The following is a 25,407-nucleotide window of genomic DNA, read 5'->3' as shown; positions in this document are numbered from 1 at the left end:
CCCACTTTACAAAAAGCTATCCCAATAAAGCAAATAAACGATCAACCGGGGAGATCACTTAGGCGACAATAAATAATACATGAGTGATTTCTAGATAATATATATGTGATCTATGATTTCACCTGGATCTTCCAATTTATAAAAAATGATCAAGGTAATAACTAATGAGCAATCAACCAAAGATTACTTGGGCGATCATAAATAATATATGGCGCTTTCTATATAACACATAGGCGATCTATGATTTCATTAGGATCTCCCACATTATAAACAATTGATCCTGGTAATAACTAATCAGCGATCAAACCGGAGATCACTTGAGTGATCCACTACACCAAACTTAAGAAAATCAGAAGTACACTCATCTTCCATATTTTTACCTACTGAAACCAGAAAAAAATAATATACTAATCAAATGTACATTCACCCAAAACGTCAACAATGAATTACTCTAAGTTATAAGTATGAATATCCAAATATATATATTTACATATATACTTGAAGAAATATTTCTTAATACTTGCCAGAACAATGGAGAATTGGTTCACACACTTGCTTCTGCACACTAGAAGATGTTGAGGAGCTAAAATCACTACAACCAAATTGTTGAATTTAACGATCAAACTCAAAAGAGTAAAGATCACTAAAACAAATAATAACTATCAACTTAGAGCAAGATCATTACCTTTTACACATGTATAACCAAAGAGTAGTTTGTGGATAGTATGTATGATAAGAAAACTACACATTATATATATAAAAAATATAAAAAATGCAGCCCGGTGCGTTAAGCTCTCGTTGTGCGCGGGATCCGGGGAAAGGTCGGACTATAAGGATCTATTGTACGCAGTCTTACCCTGCATTTCTATAAGATGTTATTTCTACGGCTCGATCCCGTGACCTCCTGGTCATATGGTAATAACATTACCTATTACGCCAAGGCACCCATTCAAAACTACACACTATATGTTACACAATACTGACTTTATCATGAAGTGATACAATATCAAGAATACTTTATATGTTAAGACAATGAGACTGATGTCAGCTGGCAGTTCCCCTATTATAAGCCTCATGTTCTACAATCTCATTGCTGCTTCTGCAGCCAAGTTTTACTGCAAGTTCTTCAACTGCTACTTTGACAACATCACTTCGAACGCCAATGTCAGTCGCGTATCTGCTCATACAATACATTCCTGCTGTTACTGTGGCAACACCAACAGGACTAGGAATTAGCAACTTCAGAGGTGAGGAAAGAAGCGCGGCTAAAGGAGCGCCAACAACAGAAGAAGCTTGTCCGCTGCTTCCAACACCGAGTCTATCAACTGTCACAAGACCTGTTTTGCAATACAACGCAAAGTCCTCACAATTATTTTGGAACACATCATAGTTTCCGAATCCATTTTGAAGAAGATACATTGCTCGGTGTATGACTGTCTCCCGAGGGTCTGATGCTGCAGTAGTGCAAGTGCCTCCTCGCACTTTGGTAAGGAAAACGGATGGGCTTACTCCATACTCGAAGATGTAGAGTGAACCATTGCGGAGAAAGCAATCCAGACAAGAAAGAACGACGCCACTGTTAGGTAGCTTAAATCCACAATCAGGAAAAGTTGGACATGAAGAAGAAATGTCTGATATTTCCTCAGCAACATCAGAAGAGCCAGAAGTCTCGATACGGTTAAAATGGACCACTTTGCTTCCACCAACAAAAATGCCTATGAATACAATCAGATTTCTCAGAAGACTTAGGAGTTGAAAAAACATTACTGGTATTCAGCAGAAAATTTGACCTCACTATTCAACACTGGTTCAAGTAGTGCGATAAGTAAAATCAATATAAACAACATGGACTTGTACATTTAGTAATTGCAAAGAACCACTTGGAAAATATTTTCTTCCCCTTTTCTTGCAAATTTAGGGGAGGGAGGAGTGACTACTTTTCTGATCAACTAAGAAACAACAACAACTACTACTACTACGCGAGCGGAGCTAGCATAGGAGTTACGGGTTCGTTCGAACTCAGTAACTTTGTTCCAAATCCGATATTTGTCTTAAGAAATCCATTGAATATGTACAAATTTTTAATTTATAACCCAATAACTTAGACGGATTAGAATACCGAACCCATAAGCTTCAAACTCTAGGTCCGCCTTTGATCACTCAGTCCTAAATAAAGTTGGGATCGGCGATATGAATCATCACTTCTTTCTTTTTAAATTCAACTCATATCATCATCGCGCCAAAATAAAATAAAAGTGGTTGTGAAAATGAGGTAGCGTTTTCCTAATTTGAGGGCCAAAAAATCCAAAATAAACAAGCATATCAGGAGCTACTTAACTTAACAATCCCAAATCAATCAAATTAAGTGCAATACAGTAGTAATATTTATGAGAAAAGATAAATCTTGACTGTCAAAAACCAAATGAAACATTAAAAAGAAGAAATCAAAGATGGGGTAAACACTGCATTACCATGGTGGGAATAAGCAAAAACAGCTCTGTAAGTGTAAATATGATCTCCTGCTTTGATCTCATTCTTCTCCACTCTATTTGTCAACAACCCCATCATCTCTACTCAACTACTCTGTTCTTGAAAATACAATGTACTATTTTGCAAATGTTAAATTATACATGCAAATGGACACATTTCACCGTTTTCTTATCCCTATAGTAATAACAAAATAGAGAAAATGTGTCTGAAACTGAGTGGTTCACCGAATGATTTGCTCAACAACCGTTACCAATGAAAAAAAATTCTGTCTTTTTTCATTTATTAAATATTTGTTTTCACCTTCCCTGGCTGGGAGTTTGACATTGATCCCTAACTAATAGTAGTAAAAGAAGTATTCTTTCCGTATCAATTTATATGACACACTTTGACTCGACACACAATTTAATATAAAAAAAAGACGTTTGCGACTTATGGTCTTTTAAAACATAAATGGTAAAAACTTTATCGGGCCATAACCTTTGTGCGGCTATAACTCTCATTAAGTATAAAATAGGTGAAATAAAAAGTTTAAAGTTAAATTATTTTCAAACATATTGTTCTTTTTGGAACGAACTAATAAGAAAAGTGTGTTAGTCGAACAACTTGCTAAAGATGATTAAATTAGCCAAACCATAGTATTAGGGGGATGGGTTTGTAGGAAAATAAATTACCATACACCTACGATAGGAACAAAGGCGGAGCTAGGATTTCAAGCTTATGAGTTCGGAATTTTAATTTTTTTAAGTTACTGGGTTCTAAATTAATATTTATACATAATTATTAATGAAATTTTAAAAGGCGAATACAAGGTTTGAACCAAAGCTACTGAGTTGAACTTGTAGCCGGCTTTGTGGCTCCGCCCCTGGATAGGAGGACTTCTATTTACAGTCGGCCCTATTATCTTCTAGCTCCAGATTGAAACAAATATCATAATATGATTTGTGATTTTCTTTTTCTTTCTTTTTTCACCTTTTCATGGTTGATGCATCATGATGTTCTTGCACCATTGGGCAAATCATCATTTATTTTATATTCTTCCACCGCAACTAGAGACGGGATGGTCTCAAGGATCTCATACTCGCACATGTTCCACATATGACTATCTCGAGTTATCTGGCTTGAGTTAGACAAGGAGAAAAATAGCTTATGCCACATGTGGCTAACGTGCTCCACATATGACTATCTCGAGCTATCTGGCTTGAGTTAGACAAGCAGAAAAATAGCTTATGCCACATGTGGCCGACATGTTCCACATATGACTATCTCGAGCTATCTGGCATGAGTTAAACAAGCCGAAAAATAGCTATTGCCACATTTGGCCACATATGGCTATCTCGAGCTATCTAGCTTGAGTTAGACAAGCGCAGAAAAATAGCTTATGCCACATGTGGCCACATATGACTATCTCGAGCTATCTAGCTTGAGTTAGACAAGCATAGAAAAATAGCTTATGCCACATGTGGCCGATGTGTTTGAAATATGATTATCTCGAGCTATCTGGCTTGAGTTAGACAAGCAGAAAAGTATCTTATGCAACCCGTGGTCAGTCTGTCTATTGCTTGCTTTGGGGGGGGGGGGGGGGGGTTCCTCATCGTAATTATCATTTTTGATAGATGAATGTAAAAGTTCTGATTTCCTGCACTATATCCTTAGAACAAGATCATTATCCTTACACACATAAATAACCAAAAAGCAGTTTCTGGTTATTTATACGCTATACGCTAATTAAATACGCAACTTTCATCATAAATGTACAATATCAAGAACATTTTATATGTAATACTACTGATGTCATCTAGCAGTTCCCGAATTAGACGCCACATGTTCTGCCATCGCTCTTTCGTTGCTGCTACCAAAGCCAAGCTTCAATGCAAGTTCTTCAACTGCTACTTTGACAACATCTTTTCGAACACCAAAATCAGTTTTATATCTGTTCATAAAATACATCCCCGTCGTTACTGTGGCCACACCAACAGGAGGAATTAGCAACTTCAGAGGGGAGGAAAGTAGTGCAGCTAAAGGAGCGCCAACGACAGAAGAAGAAGCTAGTCCGCTACCTCCAACACCGAGTCTATCAACTGTTAGAAGTCCTGTTTTGCAGTACAGAGCAAAGTCCTCACAATTGTTTTTGAACACAAGATAGTTCCCAAATCCCTTCTGAAGTAGATACATTGCTCGGTGTAGGACTGTTTCTGGAGGATCCGACACTGCAGTAGAGCAAGTTCCCCCTCTTACTTTGGCAAGGAAAACAGGTGAGCTAACTCCATATTCGAATCTGTGGAGTGAATCGTTGCGAAGAAAGCAATCCAGACAAGACAGAACGACGCCACTGTTAGGTAGCTTAAATCCACAATCAGGAAAAGTTGGACATGATGAAGAAATGTCTGATGTTTCCTCAGCCGCAGCATCAGAAGAGGCAGAGGCAGAGGCAGAGACATTGTTAAAATGGACCACTTTGCTTCCACCAACAAAAATACCTATGAATACCATATTTTCAGAAGATTTAATACATAGAGGAGTGATACATAAGTTTTATTGTACCACCAAGAAAGATAGAAAAGTGCGTGGTAGAACAACAGTAACAACAACAAACCCAGTAGAATCCCACAAGTGAGGTCTGGGGAGGGTAGTGTGTACGCTGACCTTACTCCTACCCTAGTAAGATAGAAATCTGTTCCGATAGACCCTCGGTTGTGGTAGAGCAACAATAATAATAACAAACCCAATCGAACCCCACAAGTGGAGTCAGGGGAGATAGTGTGTATGCAGACTTTACCTCTTACCCTGAGATGGTAGAGAGGCTGTTTTCGATAGACTCTCGGCGGTGGTAGAGCAACAGTAACAACAACAAACGCAGTGGAACCTCACTAGTGGAGTTTGGGGAAGATAGTGTGTACGTAGACCTTACTCTTATCTGGGAAGGTAGAGAGGCCGTTTCCAATAGACTCATGCTGTGGTAGAGCAAGCAACAATACTTAATTAATTAAAATCATAGCTTAAGGCTGCATTTATAAGATGAAGTGGATTCTCGTATGGTTAATCATGTTACTTTGATCAGCTAGATTTCAGTGTGTAATTAAATGATTTTCATGCTTTCACATGTAGTGCACGACCTATATAAACTGAATGCCAATGAAAGTACTGAATTTATATATATCGCCGACCCCAACTAGTTTGGGACTGACGCTTGTTGTTGCAGTACACATATGAACCTCCATACATAGAAAGTCGGCTACTCAGGGCTCAAACACTAGAATTTTCATGCTGATTTCAATAACTATATCAAAATTCCCATGCAAGACATCAATTTAAGCCAGATATACGTATGAACCTCTATATATACAAGTGAGCTACTACCGAGTTCAATATTGTTTGAAACTTTGAATCCAAAATCACACACAGGCCATTGAATCAAGCTATTATAAACATATGCTATGTTTGCTCCGATTCTTTAAAAATGCCACAGTGCGTGTCGGATCCTCCAGTAGTAGTGTATTTTTGGAGTATCTGATACGGGTGCGGCAACATTTTTGGAGAGTCCAAGACTCCAAGCAACATAGCACATATGAGCCTCCATACATATAAATTAAGCTACTTGTTCCTCAAAACTATCGCGTCTAGACTTTAAGGGCGTGGTGGCCTAACCATCAAGATCAAGTCGGGGCCTAAAAGATCAAATGGAACAATATATAAACAAGTAAATCCCTGATGCAGGTAAAATGTTGCCAATTTGAGCGCCAAAAAATCCAAATAAAACATATCATGAGCGCCTATTCCACGAGAAAAGACAAATATTGACTGTCAAAACCAAATGAAACATTAAAAATGAAATATTACTGCAGCCTGTTATGATCATATTACCATGGTTTGTGTAAGCAAAGGCAGTTCTGTAAGTGTAAATATGGTCTCCCGGTTTGATTTCACTCCTCTCAACTATGTTTGTCAACAACCCCATCTTCTCTGCTCAACTGTTCTATTCCTAAAGACAATGTACTTAGTAAAAAGTCATTAGTATCTTTTATAATTTCCACTGCAAATCTTTTGATTAATAATATATGCAAGTCAACACATTTCAAAGTCTCTTAATAATAACAAAATAGAGATATATACGTGTCCGAAACTGATGGTTTAACGAACGATTTGCTCAACAACTATTGGACAGTCCGGTGCACAAAGCATTCCATATTCACAGAAGTTTCGAAAAGGGCCGCACCCCGAAGGGTGTGATGTAGACAGCCTACCCTACCACAACCATTGTTGGCTGCTTCCACGGCTCGAACTCGTGACCTATAGGTTACATGCAGACAACTTTATGGTTGCTCCAAGACTCACCTTATAATGAAAAGGATGGTTACGTTTATCCTAATGATTGCTCAACAACTGTTACCAATGGAAAAAGATTGATATATTTATACTAATGAAATCCGTGACATGAAGATAAGTATGTATGTTTGGTCTTTTTTATTTTTAAAATTTAGCTATATATTCTATGTCTGTGATTACATGGATTCCAAGCTACTAGTAGTATTAAACTTTTTCAGAGGTTTTCTAATGGGGAAGTAGGTAGCCTTCTAGCCTTGACAAATTCAATCTTATTGCTCCATTTAGCAAAGCAGTATTATACTACACAGTGTGCATCTTACATTTTTTATATATGTAAAATGAGAGGATTAAGCGATCATATTCGCCAAAAGATGCAAATAGCGCACATTAAGTATAAAATAAGAGAGATTCTTGAGATGGTTTAGTCATGTCTTGCGTCGACCTTCAGATGCATTGGTCGAAAGGTGAAACCATGGTCAGTGAAGGTGTTAACATAGAAAAGATAGACGTAAAATCACATGAAAAAAGTTTCGAGAAACCTATAATCTCTTGGAATCCATCTAGACATAGTAAAAGATTGGACACAATAGAAGAAAAAGATTTATATAGACGATAACAATTAGTTGAGAATATATTTTACTTATCTAGTACATTTACTTTATGTCCTATGCTTTCTAAAGTAGAGTCTTTTAACTATCTTAGAGATTTTTGTGCAAGTAGAAAATATATAAAAAAAAATTAGTACTTTTATTTTCATTTTTATTTTGTATAAAGTTGTCCCGAGATGAATTTAAATGGAGAATGCGGTCATTGAGAATTCATATATCCGTCTTTAATTTATTTGGGATTGAGGCATAGTAATAGTAATTGTTGTATTTCCTTTTTCAAATGATTCTCCAATAATTTAATACATACTTCTCTACTAAATGTAAGGGCCAAAAAATACAAAATAAACATTGAAAGCATATAAGTAATAGGTTTAACAATCTCAAAACCAAATGAAAAAAATAAAAAGAGGAAATTAAAGATTACAGCAGCAGCCTATTGTGAATTTTACCTGTCGACTCTGTTTGTATGGACGTTTCAACAACTGTTACCAATGGAAAAAAGATGTACTATATATTATACTAACGGAAAATACATAAGTGCCTCTGACCTATACCTAGATTACTAACTACACACTCTATTTTTGCGGGGATTTTTGTTACCCCTAAATTATTTTAAAGTAAATTATTTGCACCCTTAAAGCTGACGTGACAGAGTGTGTATTTCACTTTCCGAGAGAAGTAAAAAAAAATGATTTTCAGATTTTTACTTTTACTTTATTACCATTTTTTCTTACCTTTTTTTTTCCTTTTCCTTTTCCTTTTTCTTTGTCTTTTTCTTTTACTTTCTTTTTTCGTTTCTTCTCTAATTCCGACGAATATTCATTCACCGGTGACTTTGTCTAACCATTTTTCTTCCATTTATTTTGTTTTTCTTTTTCCTTTTTTTATCCTTTTCACACACAAATTAAACTCTCAAAAAGATCTATTCATAAGCAAAGCAAAATACACTCAGATTTGGCGAAAAAATTCATTATCAGAAAACCTTCTTCCCCGCTGAAAAAAATTGAGGTATTGAAATATTAACTGGAAAAAGTCTTCTCAGCTTATATTCGTTTTTCTTTCTTTTGCTCTTTCTCCCACACATAAATTACACCTACAACAAAAAAATCTATATATATAGCACACTTAGATCGGGATAAAAATTTGTTGCCGTAAAAAATAATCTCCTTGAAATTTCAACGACCACCATTTTATGTCGTCAATGACCAAAACAAAAAGAAAAAAAATGAAATAACAAAAAAAGTGATAATAATAAGAAATAAGAAAAAGAATAAAAAAAGTACTTATTAAATATACACGTGGTGGTACTGCGTGTAATTCACCACTTGTCAAGAGTTTGGTTGTCTAATTTTAGGGTGGTATTTATTCCATTTAAAAAAAGTTTAGAAGGCTAATAAGATTCCCGTAAAGATAAAATGTGTAATTGAAAATCCGAGTATAGGTCGGGTTACTTATGGCATTTTCCCTTATACTAATAAAGTTCTTTTTCTTTTTCAGCTTTAGCTATTGTGAGAGACTGTTAATTTTGGAGGAAATATGTTAAGGGGTGAAGACAAATTACTGTAGTAGAGTAAAAATGGCTGGAATTTATACTGGTTTGGTTTCTGACTTTGTGGGGCTATGATTTTTAGTCTTCTCGGTCATAATTAAATTAATAGCAAAATTAGAAAGGAGTTTCTAATAGGTTGCTTATGTTGGGGAGTTAGGTTTATTTTATTTGATCCTACTTGTTTTAATGCAAAGTAAATATCATATCTGGTTTATTGATCTGATCTATTTTAACCCCGTCAAAATTTGACCAATACGACTATTTGTCACCTCTATATTTCTTTTTTTCAATTTAAACCTTTAAACTTCTCATTTTACCTTTATTAAGACGACTTATAGCTATACAATAAATTTTTTTATGAAATAGGATTATGAAAGTATTATTCTAACAAAACTGTGTTGCTAGCATAAGTTGCAAGTCAACCACATTAGTTCAGATAATATGGGTTTTAAGCTACTAGTATTAAAATTTCAGAAAATGACATTGTGTAGCCGTAGTAAAAATAATAGCCGAAAAAATATATATAAAATTTATATTGTTTTGTATATATATACATTTTGTATGTTATATACAAAAATTATACAAGTTTTATACATTTTTCGCCTACCAAATATAAATAGTTTTTGGCTCGGGCTAAAAGTGATAATACCCCTTAAAATTTTGAGTAAAAAACATAAATAGGCAAAATTTAAGAAAGTTTTTCACAAACCTAGCGGCATCACGTATTTTACATACATACCATTAAATAATTCATTCCCTAGCAGATAGCTTTAAATCTTGCACCTAAAATCACGCAGCCAAAGCATTTTATTACCTTAAGAAAGGTTAATTAAGTTACATTATTCAAAAAAGACTTTGTACTTAATTATTACTCATATTACATTATTTGGTTATTCCCATTTACAAAAAAATAAACTAACAAATCTGGAATATAACATGTATAATAATATACATATGGAAGCCTAGAATATAATCTCATAATTGTGATAATATACGTTGTATAAGTCATGTATAAATTGTAATAAACTATGTACAAATTCTAGATAATTTATATACAATATAAACCATGTATAAATTAAACCAGATAATATACCAAGTAAAAATCACGTATATATTTATATATTTTAACATAAATTCTCCAACCATTGTATATATTGATTGTGTATTAACATTAATAATAATGAATATATATATATATATATATATATATATATATATATATGTATGTATATATATATATATATGTATGTATATATATATATATATATATATATATATATATATATACACACACACGTATACGTGATTATGTATATATGTGTATATGCATGATATAATGATGATATTTAATAGTATATGAATTCAATAAAAATTCTAATATGTTAATAAACACAACATAATAACAATATTTAATAGCGTATAAATCACAATGGTATTCTTTTAGAAGAAATATGGCATAAATCAACGAAACAGAGGGAAATTTCTTTGAGATTTTTGGTATATTTTGGTTTATGGAAAGAGAGAGAAAATCTGGAATTTTGTTTTTTGTTTTTTGGAAGAATCTAAAATATTATTAGTCTTGTCTCTAAAGTGTTTCCTTAAATATAGGATATTTAAGACTGTTTAATGGAAACAGTTTCTTTAATACTGGCCTTTTGGCTTTTAAATGGGATTCCCATTGTAGCGGCATTTAAGCCGTTATATATATATTTGAATAATGTTATATGTGTAATAAAATTTGCTATTATTGCAATAAATAAGAAATACTATTAGTTGTGAGAATAATTTTTGTAAAGAGATTATTCAGGTAAAAAACTCTAAAATTTTCGAAGGTTTTTAAATTGAAAGTAGATATATTCCCAAGTCATCCATGACCTCAGGAAAAGGGAAGCAGGTAACTAGCCTTTTGGCCTTGACAAATTCAAAGCAATATTATACTACATAAATTTTGTGCATCTTAAATTTTTTTAAAATGTATTCATGAGAAGGCCAAAATGAGAGTAGCTTGAAGTGATTTGGTCATATCTTATGTCAACTTTCATATGCATTGGTTCGTAAGCCATGGGAAGCCAGAAATATTTCTAAGTGTGTTCAAATTTAAAAGAAATGAAAGAAATTCTCCGACAAAAGGTATTTAATATATGTAATATATCTCTAAAACTTAATATTTTACTTATATACACAATGTAATTTTTCAACAAAGAATGGTCAACTGGCCACCCTTAAGGTAATGTAACTTCGTCCATGCGCGTAAGGGTGAAATCATGATGAATGAAGGTATTAAAAAGATAAAGTAAATTAAAAATTATATGAAAGGAAGTTGTTTTGAAATACTTATAATCTCTTGAATCCATATAAATTTAGCCCAAATATATATAGTAAATGAAAGAAAAGTAAAAATTGCACGGGGTGCCCTATTTGATCGCTCTCATTTAACTCATATCTATTTTTTTAAAAGTTTTAATTTGTACCCACTTTTTAAACAACTTCAGCCCCTTTTCTCCTCCTCATTCTTCTTCTTCTTCTTCTTCTTCTTCTTCTTCTTCTTCTTCTTCTTCTTCTTTCTTCTGTTGTTGTTGATGATGCTATAAAACTTCAGTTCATGGGGATGATTGCCATAAGTATGTTTTTCAGATTATTTAAAAATAAATTATAAATAATTACGTAAGTTAGTAGACAATAATTTGTGAATATTTCCACGTACGGAAAGTTTAAGGTCACACTTAGTGATACTTTTTATGATAATTCTGTTTATTATTAGTATGGGATTAAATTTTCATTCGGTTATTGTATAGGTTAAATATATATAAATGCATTTTAACCTGTTGTGCTAAATCATTTATCTAGTTTTTTAAGTTACTAATTCTACTTATGATAAACTTATTATCTGTATAAAAAAATCAATTACATCATAGCATAAAACATGCTGAAGTTCAGCAAATATAGAACAAAATTTCAGCTAAAACATGTTGAAGTTCAGCAAATAGAGAACAAAACTTCAGCTACTAGAATGCTTAAGTTCAGCAATTACAAACAAAAACTTCAGCAAATAGAGAACAAAACTTCAGCTACTATGCTTAAGTTCAGCAATTACAAACAAAAACTCCAGCAAATAGAGAATAAAACTTCAGCTACTATGCTTAAGTTCAGCAATTATAAACAAAAACTTCAGCATACTTGGTTCAGCAATTTTTGCTATTTCAGGCCCGTCTACTAGAATGCTGAAGTTTGCGTGATTACCTTTGCTACTTCAGGTCCGCCTACTAGAATGCTGAAGTTTGCGTGATTGCTTTTGCTACTTCAGGCCCGCATGCTGAAGCTACGTGAAAAAGTGAGTATGCTTGTAATTTTTTTTGCAAAGCGGACATAAGTTAAAACGTGACCCAAAAAACGGGTATAGATACAAATGTCCCGAAAGAAAAAGACGGTATCAATTAGTTGGGAATATGGTTTAATCATGTTAGTACATTTACTTTAGGTCATATGTTTTCTAAGAGTATCTTAACCCTATCAGATTCAGTAGCAAATATACAAAGAGTTTCGAGTATTTTGATTTTGTACAATATTAGTGTGAGATGATTTTAAAAGGAGAAACATGGTTTATAAGAATTCATATAGCGGTTTGAACTTGTTTGAGATTAAGGTGTACTTATTGTTGTTGTTGTATCTCCTTTTTTTAAAATGGTACTCCAATAAGTTAGTTCATAGTTTCTTTTTTGAGTTTTAGAAAATAAATAATATTAATAATTATTTAATATTCAGATTCAGAGACAATATCTTAATATTTCATCTTTAAAAAGACAAAGGTCTTGGTATTCTCAGTTGTCGATATCAAATTTAAATTTTGTGAATGCAATATCAGCGGGGATAGCTCAGTTGGGAGAGCGTCAGACTGAAGATCTGAAGGTCACGTGTTCGATCCACGTTCACCGCAGGAATTTTAATCTTTTTCTACTTAAATTTTGTCATTATTTCAATTAATTAGACTAGAGGAGATTAAATATAAAAGTTGTTATGAAGAGAAATATACAAATATAACTTTTTAATGATTTAAAAGTTCACAATAGCAACGTCATGGTGCTATTTTTATAAAAGACATTAAAGTTTATGTACGTACTTGTTAGGGGAAATTAAATATTGATTACTGAATCCTATCAGCACCTAATTATCAGCACCTAATTATTTTATCTAATGTTGGTTGATTGCAATCTACTAGTTAATTAAGAAATCGGGTTGCTCTGATGGTAAGCAACTTTCACTTCCAACCAAGAGGTTGTGAGTTCGAGTCTCCCCAAAAGCAAGATGAGAAGTTCTTGGAGGGAAGGATGTCCGGGGGTCTATTTGGAAACAGCGTCTCTACCTCAGGGTGGGATTATACTGGGCTGTTGTTGTTGTTGTTCAATTAAGCAATTCAATATCTTATTAATTCTTTTATTTTCATTTCATTTTCAGTCTAATTATTGATGCCAGCAACTTGAAGAAAGCTTTTGCTTCAAGCAAACAACAAATCTTTCTACAAACGAATTCATTAACTATTAATCACACTTTTTTTTTAGTTAATCATACTTATTACTTGATCCCAATTCCAAGATCCTCCATTTTTGAGAGACCATTTAATTTTTTCTAACAAATGGAAGAAGGATTAATCGGTCCACGGATATACAGTTGCTGTAAATGTCGAAATCATATTGCTCTTCATGATGATATCGTCTCCAAAAATTTTCAGGTTATGAATTTTCTTTCACTTAATCTCAAGCTTTTCTTCTTCTTTTTTTCCTTTTTTCTGTTTGAACTTGACGGTTCAACCTTTAAAGCTCTTATGCCCTAAAACCATTAAACTTTTGAAATTTATGAGTTTAGAAGTTAATATTTTTTAAAATTTTAGTGATCATTCACATTTGGCTATTGTTATTGTTTTGTTGTTTCGGCTTTCTTTTTTATCTTTTCTTGAGCCAATGGTCAATCGAAAATAGCCTTTCTACCTTCACAAGATAGTGATAAGGTCGGCTTACAAACTGCCCTCTTCAGACCCCACTTTGTGGTATTACACTGGGTTTGTTGTTGTTGTCGGCAGTGGCAAAGGCAAAGTTTTACCAAGAAGATTCAACGTTCAATATATATATACATAAAACAAACTTTTGATAAATATGGTGTGATTTTCTGGCGAAGGTAGTAAAGGTGAACCTCGTACTCCCCTGTCATTGGGTTCAGTTGAACACATTAAACCTATGTTACATCTGTCTTTGTTTATGATGAGGTTCACTCTTTTAGGTTCTTATGCTGGTTCAATTACAATTTTGAAATTACGAGTTCAACATTTGAAATTTGTTATAATTTTAGTAAGTAATTTTTTTCACGTATATATCACTATGTTTTGTGCAAAAAAATATTGAGTTCAGTCGAACTTATTGGACTCGTGATATGTCCGTCTTTATTTATGACACAATATTTTGTAAAAGACAGGCAAGAACAGGGAGAGCTTATTTGTTTACACATGCCATGAATGTAGTTATAGGGCAGAAGGAAGATCGACAACTAATGACTGGTTTGCATACTGTGGCAGATGTTAAGTGTTCTGATTGTGGAGAAGTTTTAGGATGGAAATATGAAAGAGCATATGATGAAAGCCAGAAATACAAAGAAGGAAAATTTGTTTTCGAAAGATTTAAGATTGTAAAGGATAATTGGTAGCTTAGGTGGGGAATTTTGATGTTGATTTCACATATTTTAAGTGTAATTATGTGCCTAATTGGAAAATTTGTACAAAGAATCTGAACATTATTTGTTTGATAAATAAACTTTTTTTGTTTCCTACTCGGTGTTCGGTACCTGCATTGGGGTCGACTAAATCCAGATTCGCGTCAGCATGTCCCACATTGGGGGTAAAACGCTCCCTAACAAAGGCGACTCCATACCCAGGGCCCGAACCCGAGACCTATCATTAACGATGAAAGAGTATTTACCACTCCACCACAACCTCGTTGGTTAAAAAGCATAGGTAGAACACTTTACACAAATTCTTTTAACACATCCCAATTTCATGAGCAACTCTTTACATGACATGCCTCTTCAATGTTTGATCACTTTTCTCGAACATAGTGTATCGAATTAACCTAAATAATCACTTACTCAATCACTTAAAATTAAAAATAATCGGCAGATGTATAATATATGGATAATCGTGTATGATCAGCACATAATTTATGCATGCCGACCAGAAAAAGTAAATGGCGAATTCAGCCGACTACTTGTGTAAAGTTTTCATTCTAAGCAAAATACTATAATTGTACATTTTTTCATAACTATACAGTAATTAGAATCAAAATATTACACTTGACCATAGTTTAGAGCATTGATTTAGACTAGACGCTACATATTCAACACAAAAAAAGCAGTCCGATGCATCAGGCATCTCGCATTTATGTAGGGTTCGGGAAAGGGCTGCGCATGCTACATATTCAACACATACACCAAAAAAACTGACATGCATATAAAGAGCGGAATTCACTGACTTTAAATCTTGAATTTATTAATATAGAAGAAAATTAGAAAGTTAATTAATTATAGAGCAAAGGAACGTGACCTTTTCTTATTATCATCAACCAAATGTCTTACCTTAACCTTCAATTTTTCAGCCCCACTAAGTTCTTGTACTTTCTTAGCTATTCCAAAAACTTTATCTTTCTCCATTTTCACATCTGATGAAACCAAAACCACTTGTGTCCCACAAATCTGATCATAAATTCTTTCAAATTCCATCAACACTTCATTTACTATCCCCACTTTATTCTTCTCCACTAAAAGCTTCAACAAGCCCACCAAGTGTTTGTGAAATTTCCCCTTAGACAATATCTCCTTAAGAACATACCCTTTTTCTTTATCTTCCAAGAAAACAAAAGGGACTTTTCTTAGCCATTTGGACAGCTTAATAACGTCCCTTTCAAGTGTTTCTAATGAGTTGTTGGACTTAGCTATATCGACTAGTGCTGCAGCATAACCACTTGAAGCTCTAGTATGAGTTGTTTGATGTCTTGAGGAGGATTGTTTGAGTGATAGATTTCTAGATGGAACAGTAGTTGGGATATTGAAAGTCTTGGTCTGGATAAAAGAGTTGGTTTTGTTTAAGATTTTTGAACTTGGTTTAGTGAAAGTAGGGAATAAGTGGTGATTTGGAAAGTTGAAATGAGATGAGTAGAGGTCAGCAGAGTTCCTACGCAGAGTTGGAACTTTGAGTGAAGAAACTGAGGTGGAGAGAGTATCCATTGGAATTAATTTGGTAAGGAATTTTTTGGAAAGGGAATGAAGAATAGGTGAAGAAGTGGAGCAGAGTTTCTTAAAATTGTGGTGGGAATTAATGCACGAGACACACAAAAGAAACAGGATAATTTCTCAGCCACCAGTTGACCAAATGTCAAAGCTAGCTTCTCTTGGGCTTTGTAATTCCAGGCTATGAATTGTACTTGTCTTGCCCAACAATAATTTTGCTCAGCCCATCTATAATCTGAAGATTGATAGTTATGGCCTGATATGAGACTTACCAAATGCCAAATCTTTGGGTGGGCGTGTTAGGACCGAAATAATAAGGTGTCATGCGGGAGCTAGTAAAGCAAATCTTGAACGATGATAAATCGGACAGTAAAAGATAACCAAAAGAGACATAAATATTTAACGTGGTTCGATCAATTGATCTATGTCCACGGCGGAGATGAGCAATCCACGATATACCAGAGAAAACAAAATATCGATAGAACAACCTCACGAAGAGGCAAACACAAGTGACACACTAACACTTGTCCGGTAAAGTTCTCCCCCTAAACACGACTCTCAAACCCCATATGGCTACATTGTGAATACTACTGAATGAGAAGGAAGAATCTTTAATTTATAGAAATTCAAACATTTTCCTAAAAAAAGGACTAGCCAAACATGGAAGAATTGTAATTTTTTTCTACAAAAAGGAAAACCCAATTATGGTAAATATATTGTCCTTTCATTAAAGAAATAGGAAAACTAAATATGATAAGAAAATTAGGACAACACCTAACAGTGTGAAGGTAGAGAAGGTGTTTCTTATAGACCTTAAGCGCATAACTTACTTATCTACAGGGGCGGATTTATAGGTGTAATTACGAGGCACGTGAATTCCCTTGGCATCTTCACGTATATATCCACAGAAGATATTGAACCCCTTGATGAAAATCCTGCCTCTGCTACCGCTGATACTTCCAGAGAGTTGGGAACAATGGGGGGACGCCAAGTTCCTGTAGAGATTGTGCATAGTGTGTAAGATATCATTGGATTACATAGAAAGAATTTTCTTATTGTGTATTTGGGATGCCCAACTCTGGTCGTATGAGTTTGCTCACAATATCGGTCTCAAGCTCGGATAAAGGTAGTCAATTCACTAACATAAGACTAGCCAATTCATGTAAGCTAGATTCATTGGCTTCTGAAAGGCACATAAGAACTTTTCTAAAAAAAATGAAACAATTATATATCATGATCCTCTCAAAGAACACAATAATTTGTTCAATGACACTATTTCCCTAACATTGAAAAGTCATTCTAGATTAAACCTGATTTTTCCCTTTCCTAATTCTTTCATATTCTGCTTCAGCATCTTTCAACTGTTCTTTCAGTTTAGCTATCCCACTCTCCAGTTCTTCCGCTGAAGCTCGGACACGAGAAGGTCTGTACGGTGTTAGAAAATGATACTTGAATGCTTTCAGCGCTTCAACACCACAAACCTATCAACAAAAGAACTTAGTAATGTGAGTTACAATTGGTTTGACAAGAAATGTACTATGTACGCAGACCTTATTCTCCCCTCCCCCTACCTTTAAGAATGCAGAGGAGCTGTTTCCGGTAGACCCTCGCCTCAAAAACAAAAGGGAGAATAGAATCACTTAAATATCATCAACTTTTATTTCAGGAATAAATCAGGAATATATGATCTAACATGGTCATTATCCTCTTCGAATGCATCAAAATAAAAATGAAAAGAAAAAGAGAGGTACGTTAACAGAGACGAATCCAAAATTTAAACTTGATGGCTTCAAAACTCGTACTTTTGAAGTTGTAATATCTACATGAGTATCTTCATACCTCTTGCGGAAGTAAAGGCAGCTTGGTAATATTGAAGTCGTCATATAACGTGTAGAATTGATCCAAGTATTTTTGTTGCATCCGCATTCTAGCTTTCAGCAACTGGGATTCAACAACTGAAAACAGTCATAAGTCCATGAATTATGTTTTTTCTTGAACAGGAACAAGTTATCATAAATAAAGTAAGATAGAAGAAGAAAAACAGATAGAGAGAAACAATGGAGGAATCACAAGATGAATGAGACTTGTGTACCTTCTACATCAAAGAGGACTTGGTTAATTATGATGTTGTGTGTATCAATCTCAAACCTAGTGAGTTCTTGAACAAGTCTTTCAGTCTCATATAGAGAGAGGAATTCCGGAATGCAAACACAAACAAACGTCGTCATTTCCTATAAGAAAAGTTGTGTTAAACTCATAAGCAGAACTCAAAAGTTAACAAAGAACATTCAGGAAAGTTAGTATTTAGCCATTAGTAAGAATCACTATAAGGAACTTTACCTAGCCCTGCACAGGACAACAAATGGTCTTACATAAACTGTTATTGAAACAATAAGGTTCAGATACTACATGACCCTCTGAACTCAAATTTTCCCTGATTTGTTAATTTCCGCAGGCCTATAAAAATGCATGATGCTATGAACTCTCGACTAGTTTTTGTCACTATCGTACCCACCCAGTATAATCCCACAAGTGGGGTCTGGAGAGGGTAGTGCGTACGCAGATCTTACTCCTACTTGAAAGGTAGAGAGGCGGTTTCCGATAGACCTTTGGCTTAAGGAAAGATGGAAATAAAGCAGTAGCACAACCCACCCAATAGTTAGTGAATATAAAAACAAGTTAATCGTAATAACAAATGACTATTACAAGGAAAACTCTTACCGGATCCTTAAATTGTCTGTTCACTTGTTCAATAATATCTCTCATGGCTTCAAGCTTGCCTAGAATTGCATCCTCACCAAATTCATCGTCAACACCAAAGAGACGAGTCATCTGCAATAGACAGTACTTTGTATTAATAATAGACATACAAAAGCATATCATCCACTTCCTACAATCCGGGTTGAACTTTTAGGCTTGCAGACAGAGGTGGACCTATGTGTTATGTTGAGGGGTCACCAGACCCTGTAAACTTCGGCAAAAATCTTGTATATATGTGTGTATACCTTAAAAATGGTTAATATGAATCACTTGGCACCCTGAACGCTGAAAGCGTTTAGGGGGCACTGATTGAACAGAATATTGTACCCCGTCGTATTAAAATTCTAGGTCCGCCTCTGCTTGCAGATGAAATGAACAATCATTTTGCACACATTTCCAGTAACCCCTTATAACCCAAAAAAATCATCTCTATAGATCTTTTCAGCTGCTTAAAAGGGGAAAAAGTGGAATAGGAACAGGTGGGGTGTTACCTGACTCAGCATACCACCAAATTTGCTCTTCAAACTCATTATTTTGGCGAGCCCTTTCTCTAGTGTCGATGGGAACTGTAATAACCGGAGAGTGTGTCCCGTTGGTGCTGTATCAAACACTATTACAGAGTAATCCATTGTTTGCACCAATCTACAAGGGAGCAAATCAAACGAAATTCAAGTCCAGATGATAAAGAAAACACCAGAACTGTAAATATAACCAGAAAACAGTATATCTATCATAGAATAATAGTTTAAAAGCACTATCAATGTACCATAACAAGATGTAAGTTAGCAATGAAAAATGTTAGAAAGATGATTAGCTGTATAGGATTCTGATGTCCAGGAAAAGAAAAGGCAATAATAATCTAGTTTCACTTATAAATAGTAACATGTATTATTCCGAAGTGGAACCTCCTTCTGCGACTCAAAATATCTTTACTTTGAACCACTGCCATTGCCCTGGTTTTAGTCATAGTTTTGCCTGATAAGCGACAGACAACTTGACCCCATTTAGTGAGAAAAATACAAGTAATCTCCGTCATCTCTACTTCTAAAGATTCAATATATGATTCTACTTAATGAAGTAGCTCAAATGAGCTGCCCGACAGAGGAAAGTTGGCTATTTTTGACTAATATACTCTAAAAAACTCGAATTCAAAGCTATATTGTGGACTTCCTTGTATCTTTCTGCAAAGTAACTGAAATTATGAAAAATAAGGAAAAAGGGTCACGCAGCTAAGAGACACTATAAATTGAGAAAGAAGCAAATGTTTAAACGAGTTAAGACTTGGGCACAAAATCAACCAGTTTACAAGCTGCACGAAAGATCAACCAAGACAAAATTCAAATCAATCTCAAAGTTTGAAATTGAGTGTTTCTTATGGAATGCATCACCAAAGAAAGAATTTTTCGCAGCTCATGTAGTAATGTAAGGTGTAGCATTAACTTGCTGATACAGCTTTCGACCTCATAATTGTGGAGGTGATATCTTAGTCCTGTCCTTAATCTAGATTAAGATATAATGCTGAAAGTTTAAACTCAAGCCAAATGCCTAAACTCCTCTTAACATCAGTTGAAATGAGTCTAAAAGAAACGAGAAACCTGAATCTTTAGAAAACGAAAAAATTAGTTGCAATGATCCTCTTCAAGTTGCTTGATATACTTTGTATTATCTCCAAACATCCTTTTTTCTTCCCATACGTTCAATCGACTATACCACATTGTATATTATCGTTTAGGAATCACATAAGACTTAACTTATTTTTTAACATCTTTTGGGGGGAGAGGAAGCTATAATCTGATTTATGTGCCCTGTCACTTACTTTAGCATCTCTGCGAAACTCATAGCTTCATCAATTCCTGGAACTGCATTGGCCAAATCCGAGAAAAAACCGTCCACTCCTTCTGAACCACCTTCTTCATTCTCTATAGTTGGATCAACTTCCTAAAGAACACAACTTCAATCATAAAAATCATTACCCCATAACAGCACATCAGAACAGAATTGACCATAAACTGAAAATGCCACAAAATTAGATTATCATACAAATAGTGAAGATCGCTCTTTGTAATCACTGAAATATAATTTAAACACATTATACTCAGTAACAACGAGTATTGATCAAAATTTAAAAAGGTCAAACTTCAAGTCCAGATGAATACTTCCTTTACTTCCCCTCTTTCCCACACACCACACACCTCCGCACTCAAAAAGAAGTAAAAAGAGAAATCAATCTTTGGATACCATTTTCTGTTGTTTGGTTGAGTATAAAAGCAGGTAACAAATGGTAATGGTACAAGGTGCATGATACTCTATACGCCGTTAGCGTAAGAGAATTTCGACATCATCATTGTTATCTAAAAGATAAGTACATGTAGCTACCCATACTAAGTGATATAGTTACCAGAACAAAAAAGGGGTACAAAAACAACTTAGGCAACCAGCTATAACATGTTTAATTACATGGATAATGTAAAAAAATCTTTACACTATCTGTCAGTGGTGGAGGTAGAAGCCGAGCTACGGGTTCGGCCGCACCCAATAACTTTTGCTCAAACACTATATCTGTGTTAAGAAAAACATTAAATGCGCATAAATATTAAATTTAGAACCTAGTCATTAGCACTTGAAGTCGTCATTCTAAAATACAGAACCCATAAGGTCGAAAACCTAGCCCAGCCTCTGCTATCTATATGTATAAGTTAAATTCTAAAGTCTAACGTCAATGTTTGGATAATAATTCCGAGTATTTAAAGTTGGAGTATTTTCAATCCATAAGTGAAAAAGTCATGTTTGATGGAACAAAAAAATTCTTCTACAATAGAGGTAGATCCAAAATTTTGAACTTTATGCGTTCGAGTTCGGGATTCTATCACAGCTCAACAACAACAACATACCCAATATTATACCACACCATGGGGTTTGGGGGTAGTGTGTACACAGACTTTACCCCTACAGGTCTGTGTACTTATTTATCCCACACCGTGGGGTCGGGATTCTATCACAGCTCAACAACAAAAACATAACCAATATTATCCCACATCGTAGGGTTTGGGATGGTAATGTGTATGCAGACTTTACCCCTACTGGTCTGCATATTTATTTATCCCACACCGTGGGTTCGGGTTTCTATCACAGCTCAATTACAACAAATCCAATATTATCCCACACCGTGAGGTATGGGAATGGTAGTGTGCATGCAGACTTTACCACTACAGGTCTACGTACTTATTTATCCCACACCATGGGGTCGGGATTCTATCACAACTCAACAACAATAACATACCCAATATTATCCCACACCGTGAGGTCTAGGGAGGGTAGTGTATACGCAGACCTTACCCCTGCAGGCTGCCTACTTATTTATCCCACACTGTGTGGTCGGGATTCTATCACAGCTCATTTGATTTAAATGTACTTATTTAGTGAATTTTTTAACACATAAGCCAAAGCTACTTGTGGTATGGGTACACTTTGCCCTCCCCATACCCCACTTGTGTGATTTTAGTAGGTTGTTGTTGTTGTTGTTGTAAGCCAAAGCTACTGGTTCGGCCTAATCCACGAGTCAGGTAACAAAACACCAAAAAATGTTATGATCAAGTGAAAACATTATACCAAACACACCTAATTCAACAAATAAACAAGATCCATAGGAACAGGGAGTGAGAGCAAATTACCATGGCGTATAAATTGGTGAAGCCATTAACGACGGTAGGAGTTTTTGCAAAACGCTGTTGAAAAGCATCGCTGAGATTGTGAGCTGGATCAGTAGAAATTATGAGAACAGAAGATCGGACCTGAGAAAGAAGGATTCCAAGAACAGAACTGCATGTTGTTTTCCCAACACCACCTTTTCCACCAACAAATACCCATTTTAATGTATCTTGTTCCATTAAATTCCGCACTGTTCCTTCTGGTATTTCTTGATTATTACTCGAAGCCATGAAATATAAACTAATCTCTTCTCTTTAGAAATTGTAGTACAACAATAATTTGGAAAGAGGGAGAGTCCAATTATAGGAAATGACACTGTTTATATAGTTGATCACTGGCTAGTGATAATTAAGAAGGGTGTAAGGGATCTGATTTTGATACATGGAGTTTGTTTTTGATGATTCATTTTTGAGGCATAAAATTATGGCAATGTTAAATCTCCAAAAGTAACAAAACTGATAACCTCAATTTATTGTTTTAATGAATTGCGTTTAACTCCACATTTTTCCTTTTTTATTTTATTTTCACCCTATTTGTGACACTTATCTTAATTCGCTTGCGTGAGCTTGCTCATATTATCTTTCGATTAAAAAAAAGGAAATTATAGTAGATTTGGTAGATTGATAGTTATTCCGTCCGTTCACTTTTACTTGTTCACGGTACTAAAAATATATTTTCCCTTTTACTTGTCCATTTTAACAAATTAAGAGAAAGACAATCTTTCTTTTTTTTTTTTTTTTTTCTGTTTTACCTTTGTCATTAACTACTTATTCCCAAAATTATTTCTCAATACTTTTTGAAATGCTATTATTATTTTGGGTAAAATTATAAAATATATACTTTATTTATGTTTTTTAAAGACAAAAGTGAATAACTCAAAATGAACGGCGAAAGTAGCACGTGTTAATTTATAAATTCTAGTGATATTGTGATACGTGTTTCCATAAAAGCCAACTGATTTGTATAATTCCATTATCTTTAGATTTTAGAGATGTTGTTATTTAAGTTAAAATTTCAAAGATCTTTTTTTTTTTTTTTTGAAAAAAAAATTCAAAGATCTGCACACTCGCTTGATACTACACGAATCATTGTTCAGAGTTAAGATAAATAAGCCATTAATGTTACAAAAATCATTCTCCATATAACTAGATGAATAGTAAAAATAAATGATTTTTTCCAAAACAGAGATTAAAAAATTAAAAATTGTAGATCCCATATATGAGTAAAGAAAGTTATCATTATATTTATCATATATAGAGAACCAAAAAAAATACGTAAAAAATAGAATCACTAATGTATTATTAAAACTCAGATTATTTCCTGCTTAAACTATCCTCAAAAAATTGTCACATAAAACCCAACAACAATATAACTAGCTTTTACACATAGAGAATTCAGTCACAAAAAAGAATATAGCTAGCTATCATCAATTATACTATATGAATATAAATGCCTAATTTTATCACCAAAAAAATCTTCAAATTAATCATCAGAATCAGAATCACTAGTTATTGGCTTTGGATTCTTTGCATGTAACACTCTACGTTGAAACCAATTCTTGTCCTTAGCTTTCTCAAAAAATGGTTGCCTTAATAGCCTTTCCACATTTGGCCTTTTTCTTGGTTTTTTAGCCAAACAATCCAAAACCACATTCTCAAATTCTTTGGAAAATAGCCTTTCTTCTTCTTTCTTTTTTCCAACTTTCTCCTTAAAATATCCCATAACTCTCTTCATTTTCCCTTTTTTATCATTAATTTCCTCAACCAAATTATCACCCTCTTTCTCTTTTCCTAATTTCAATTTATCCTTAAAAAATCCAACAACTTTTTTCATTTTCCCATCATTTTTCTCTTCTTCTCCTTCTTCTTCAATTGGATAAGTAATTTCCTCAAATAAATCTTCTAATTTATTTGGCAATTTTTTTGACTTTCTTATTTTGTTGATCATATCATCAAAATCTTCACGATCACTTACTCTTATATTTCCATATGCTAATTCCAATGCTGTAATTCCAACTAACCAAATATCAGATTTAACACTATAGTCATTCTCAATATCATCAGAATCTTCATATGTATAATAAATCTCTGGTGCAGCTGCCCATGCAGAAATATTAGTTAGACGTGGTACCTGTTGCAAAATTAAATTATATATTTAGAATATAAATATATATAAAAAAAAAGGTAAAGACTTTTAACTTAGTAGGAATTTGAACATTATTTGCAAATCAAAAAATTGAGAATAACAGAAACATAAATAATAATAATAATAATAATAAAAGGGAACAAATCAAACTTTAAAATATTAATATGCAATAGTACCGAAGAGGAAATAACATTCACATTTTCAATTCTAAATATTTTTTTCAATTTCAATAAAATATTGTCCAAATGAATATTATCAGAGAAAAAAAACTAAAGTGAACATGCTTAAATAAGAAAGACCCACTAACCACAGATTAATGACATATTTTTATTACTATATACTATCATTTTGACTAACAAATTGATAAAAACAGAAACTACTCAAACAAACAAAAAAATGGAATAAATCAAACTTTGAAATATTAATATTCAACAGTACCAAAAAAAGGAACCATGATATTAATATTCACATTGTCAACTTCAAATACTCATTTTTTTTTTCAATTTCACAAAATATCAACCAAATGAGTATTATCAAAGAAAACAATAAAGTAACACT

The 25,407-nt window shown here is 33.8% G+C and overlaps 5 protein-coding genes and 1 non-coding gene across 8 annotated transcripts; 2 read left to right on the top strand and 4 right to left on the bottom strand.

Annotated features, from left to right (window-relative positions):
• Window positions 1-573: 573 nt before the first annotated feature.
• LOC107812170 (protein LEAD-SENSITIVE 1-like) lies at window positions 574-2,653 on the bottom strand. Its single transcript, XM_016637207.2, has 2 exons — window positions 2,472-2,653; window positions 574-1,715 (listed from the first exon to the last, which is right to left on the bottom strand). The coding sequence occupies exons 1-2, from the start codon at window positions 2,566-2,568 to the stop codon at window positions 1,045-1,047; spliced, it is 768 nt and encodes a 255-aa protein (XP_016492693.1). The 5' UTR covers window positions 2,569-2,653; the 3' UTR covers window positions 574-1,044.
• A 1,451-nt stretch (window positions 2,654-4,104) lies between these two features.
• On the bottom strand, window positions 4,105-6,497 carry LOC107812169 (protein LEAD-SENSITIVE 1-like). Its single transcript, XM_016637206.2, has 2 exons — window positions 6,352-6,497; window positions 4,105-4,967 (listed from the first exon to the last, which is right to left on the bottom strand). Exons 1-2 carry the CDS (start codon window positions 6,443-6,445, stop codon window positions 4,282-4,284), a joined length of 780 nt encoding a protein of 259 aa, XP_016492692.1. The 5' UTR covers window positions 6,446-6,497; the 3' UTR covers window positions 4,105-4,281.
• Window positions 6,498-12,218: 5,721 nt separating this feature from the next.
• On the bottom strand, window positions 12,219-16,371 carry LOC107812168 (uncharacterized). Of its 2 annotated transcripts, none has more exons than XM_016637205.2 (3): window positions 15,586-16,371; window positions 14,800-14,905; window positions 12,219-12,289 (listed from the first exon to the last, which is right to left on the bottom strand). In XM_016637205.2, exons 1-3 carry the CDS (start codon window positions 16,231-16,233, stop codon window positions 12,234-12,236), a joined length of 810 nt encoding a protein of 269 aa, XP_016492691.2. In that variant the 5' UTR covers window positions 16,234-16,371; the 3' UTR covers window positions 12,219-12,233. The 2 variants fall into 2 exon arrangements, with proteins under 2 accessions (XP_016492691.2, XP_075081915.1); XM_075225814.1 differs by having other exon boundaries at window positions 12,219-12,283.
• Window positions 12,832-12,904, top strand: TRNAF-GAA (transfer RNA phenylalanine (anticodon GAA)). Its single transcript has one exon. It is a non-coding gene; the product is annotated as a tRNA-Phe (tRNA).
• LOC107812174 (protein yippee-like At4g27745) lies at window positions 13,135-14,781 on the top strand. The gene is made up of 2 exons (XM_016637210.2): window positions 13,135-13,696; window positions 14,434-14,781. Exons 1-2 carry the CDS (start codon window positions 13,601-13,603, stop codon window positions 14,659-14,661), a joined length of 324 nt encoding a protein of 107 aa, XP_016492696.1. The 5' UTR covers window positions 13,135-13,600; the 3' UTR covers window positions 14,662-14,781.
• A 1,026-nt stretch (window positions 16,372-17,397) lies between the features above and the next one.
• Window positions 17,398-23,142, bottom strand: LOC107812171 (ATPase GET3A-like). 2 transcript variants are annotated; one of them, XM_016637209.2, is made up of 8 exons: window positions 22,668-23,142; window positions 20,813-20,934; window positions 19,488-19,638; window positions 18,958-19,068; window positions 18,329-18,467; window positions 18,076-18,191; window positions 17,808-17,847; window positions 17,565-17,717 (listed from the first exon to the last, which is right to left on the bottom strand). In XM_016637209.2, exons 1-8 carry the CDS (start codon window positions 22,932-22,934, stop codon window positions 17,704-17,706), a joined length of 960 nt encoding a protein of 319 aa, XP_016492695.1. In that variant the 5' UTR covers window positions 22,935-23,142; the 3' UTR covers window positions 17,565-17,703. The 2 variants fall into 2 exon arrangements, with proteins under 2 accessions (XP_016492694.1, XP_016492695.1); XM_016637208.2 differs by lacking the exon at window positions 17,808-17,847 and having other exon boundaries at window positions 17,398-17,717.
• Between the last annotated feature and the right edge of the window lie 2,265 nt (window positions 23,143-25,407).

This window comes from Nicotiana tabacum, chromosome 11 (genome assembly GCF_000715075.1).
Source record: "Nicotiana tabacum cultivar K326 chromosome 11, ASM71507v2, whole genome shotgun sequence".
NCBI classification, from domain to species: Eukaryota; Viridiplantae; Streptophyta; class Magnoliopsida; order Solanales; family Solanaceae; genus Nicotiana; species Nicotiana tabacum.
The sequence above is the reverse complement of the archived record's forward strand: the minus strand, read 5'-3'. Positions and strand labels throughout refer to the sequence as shown.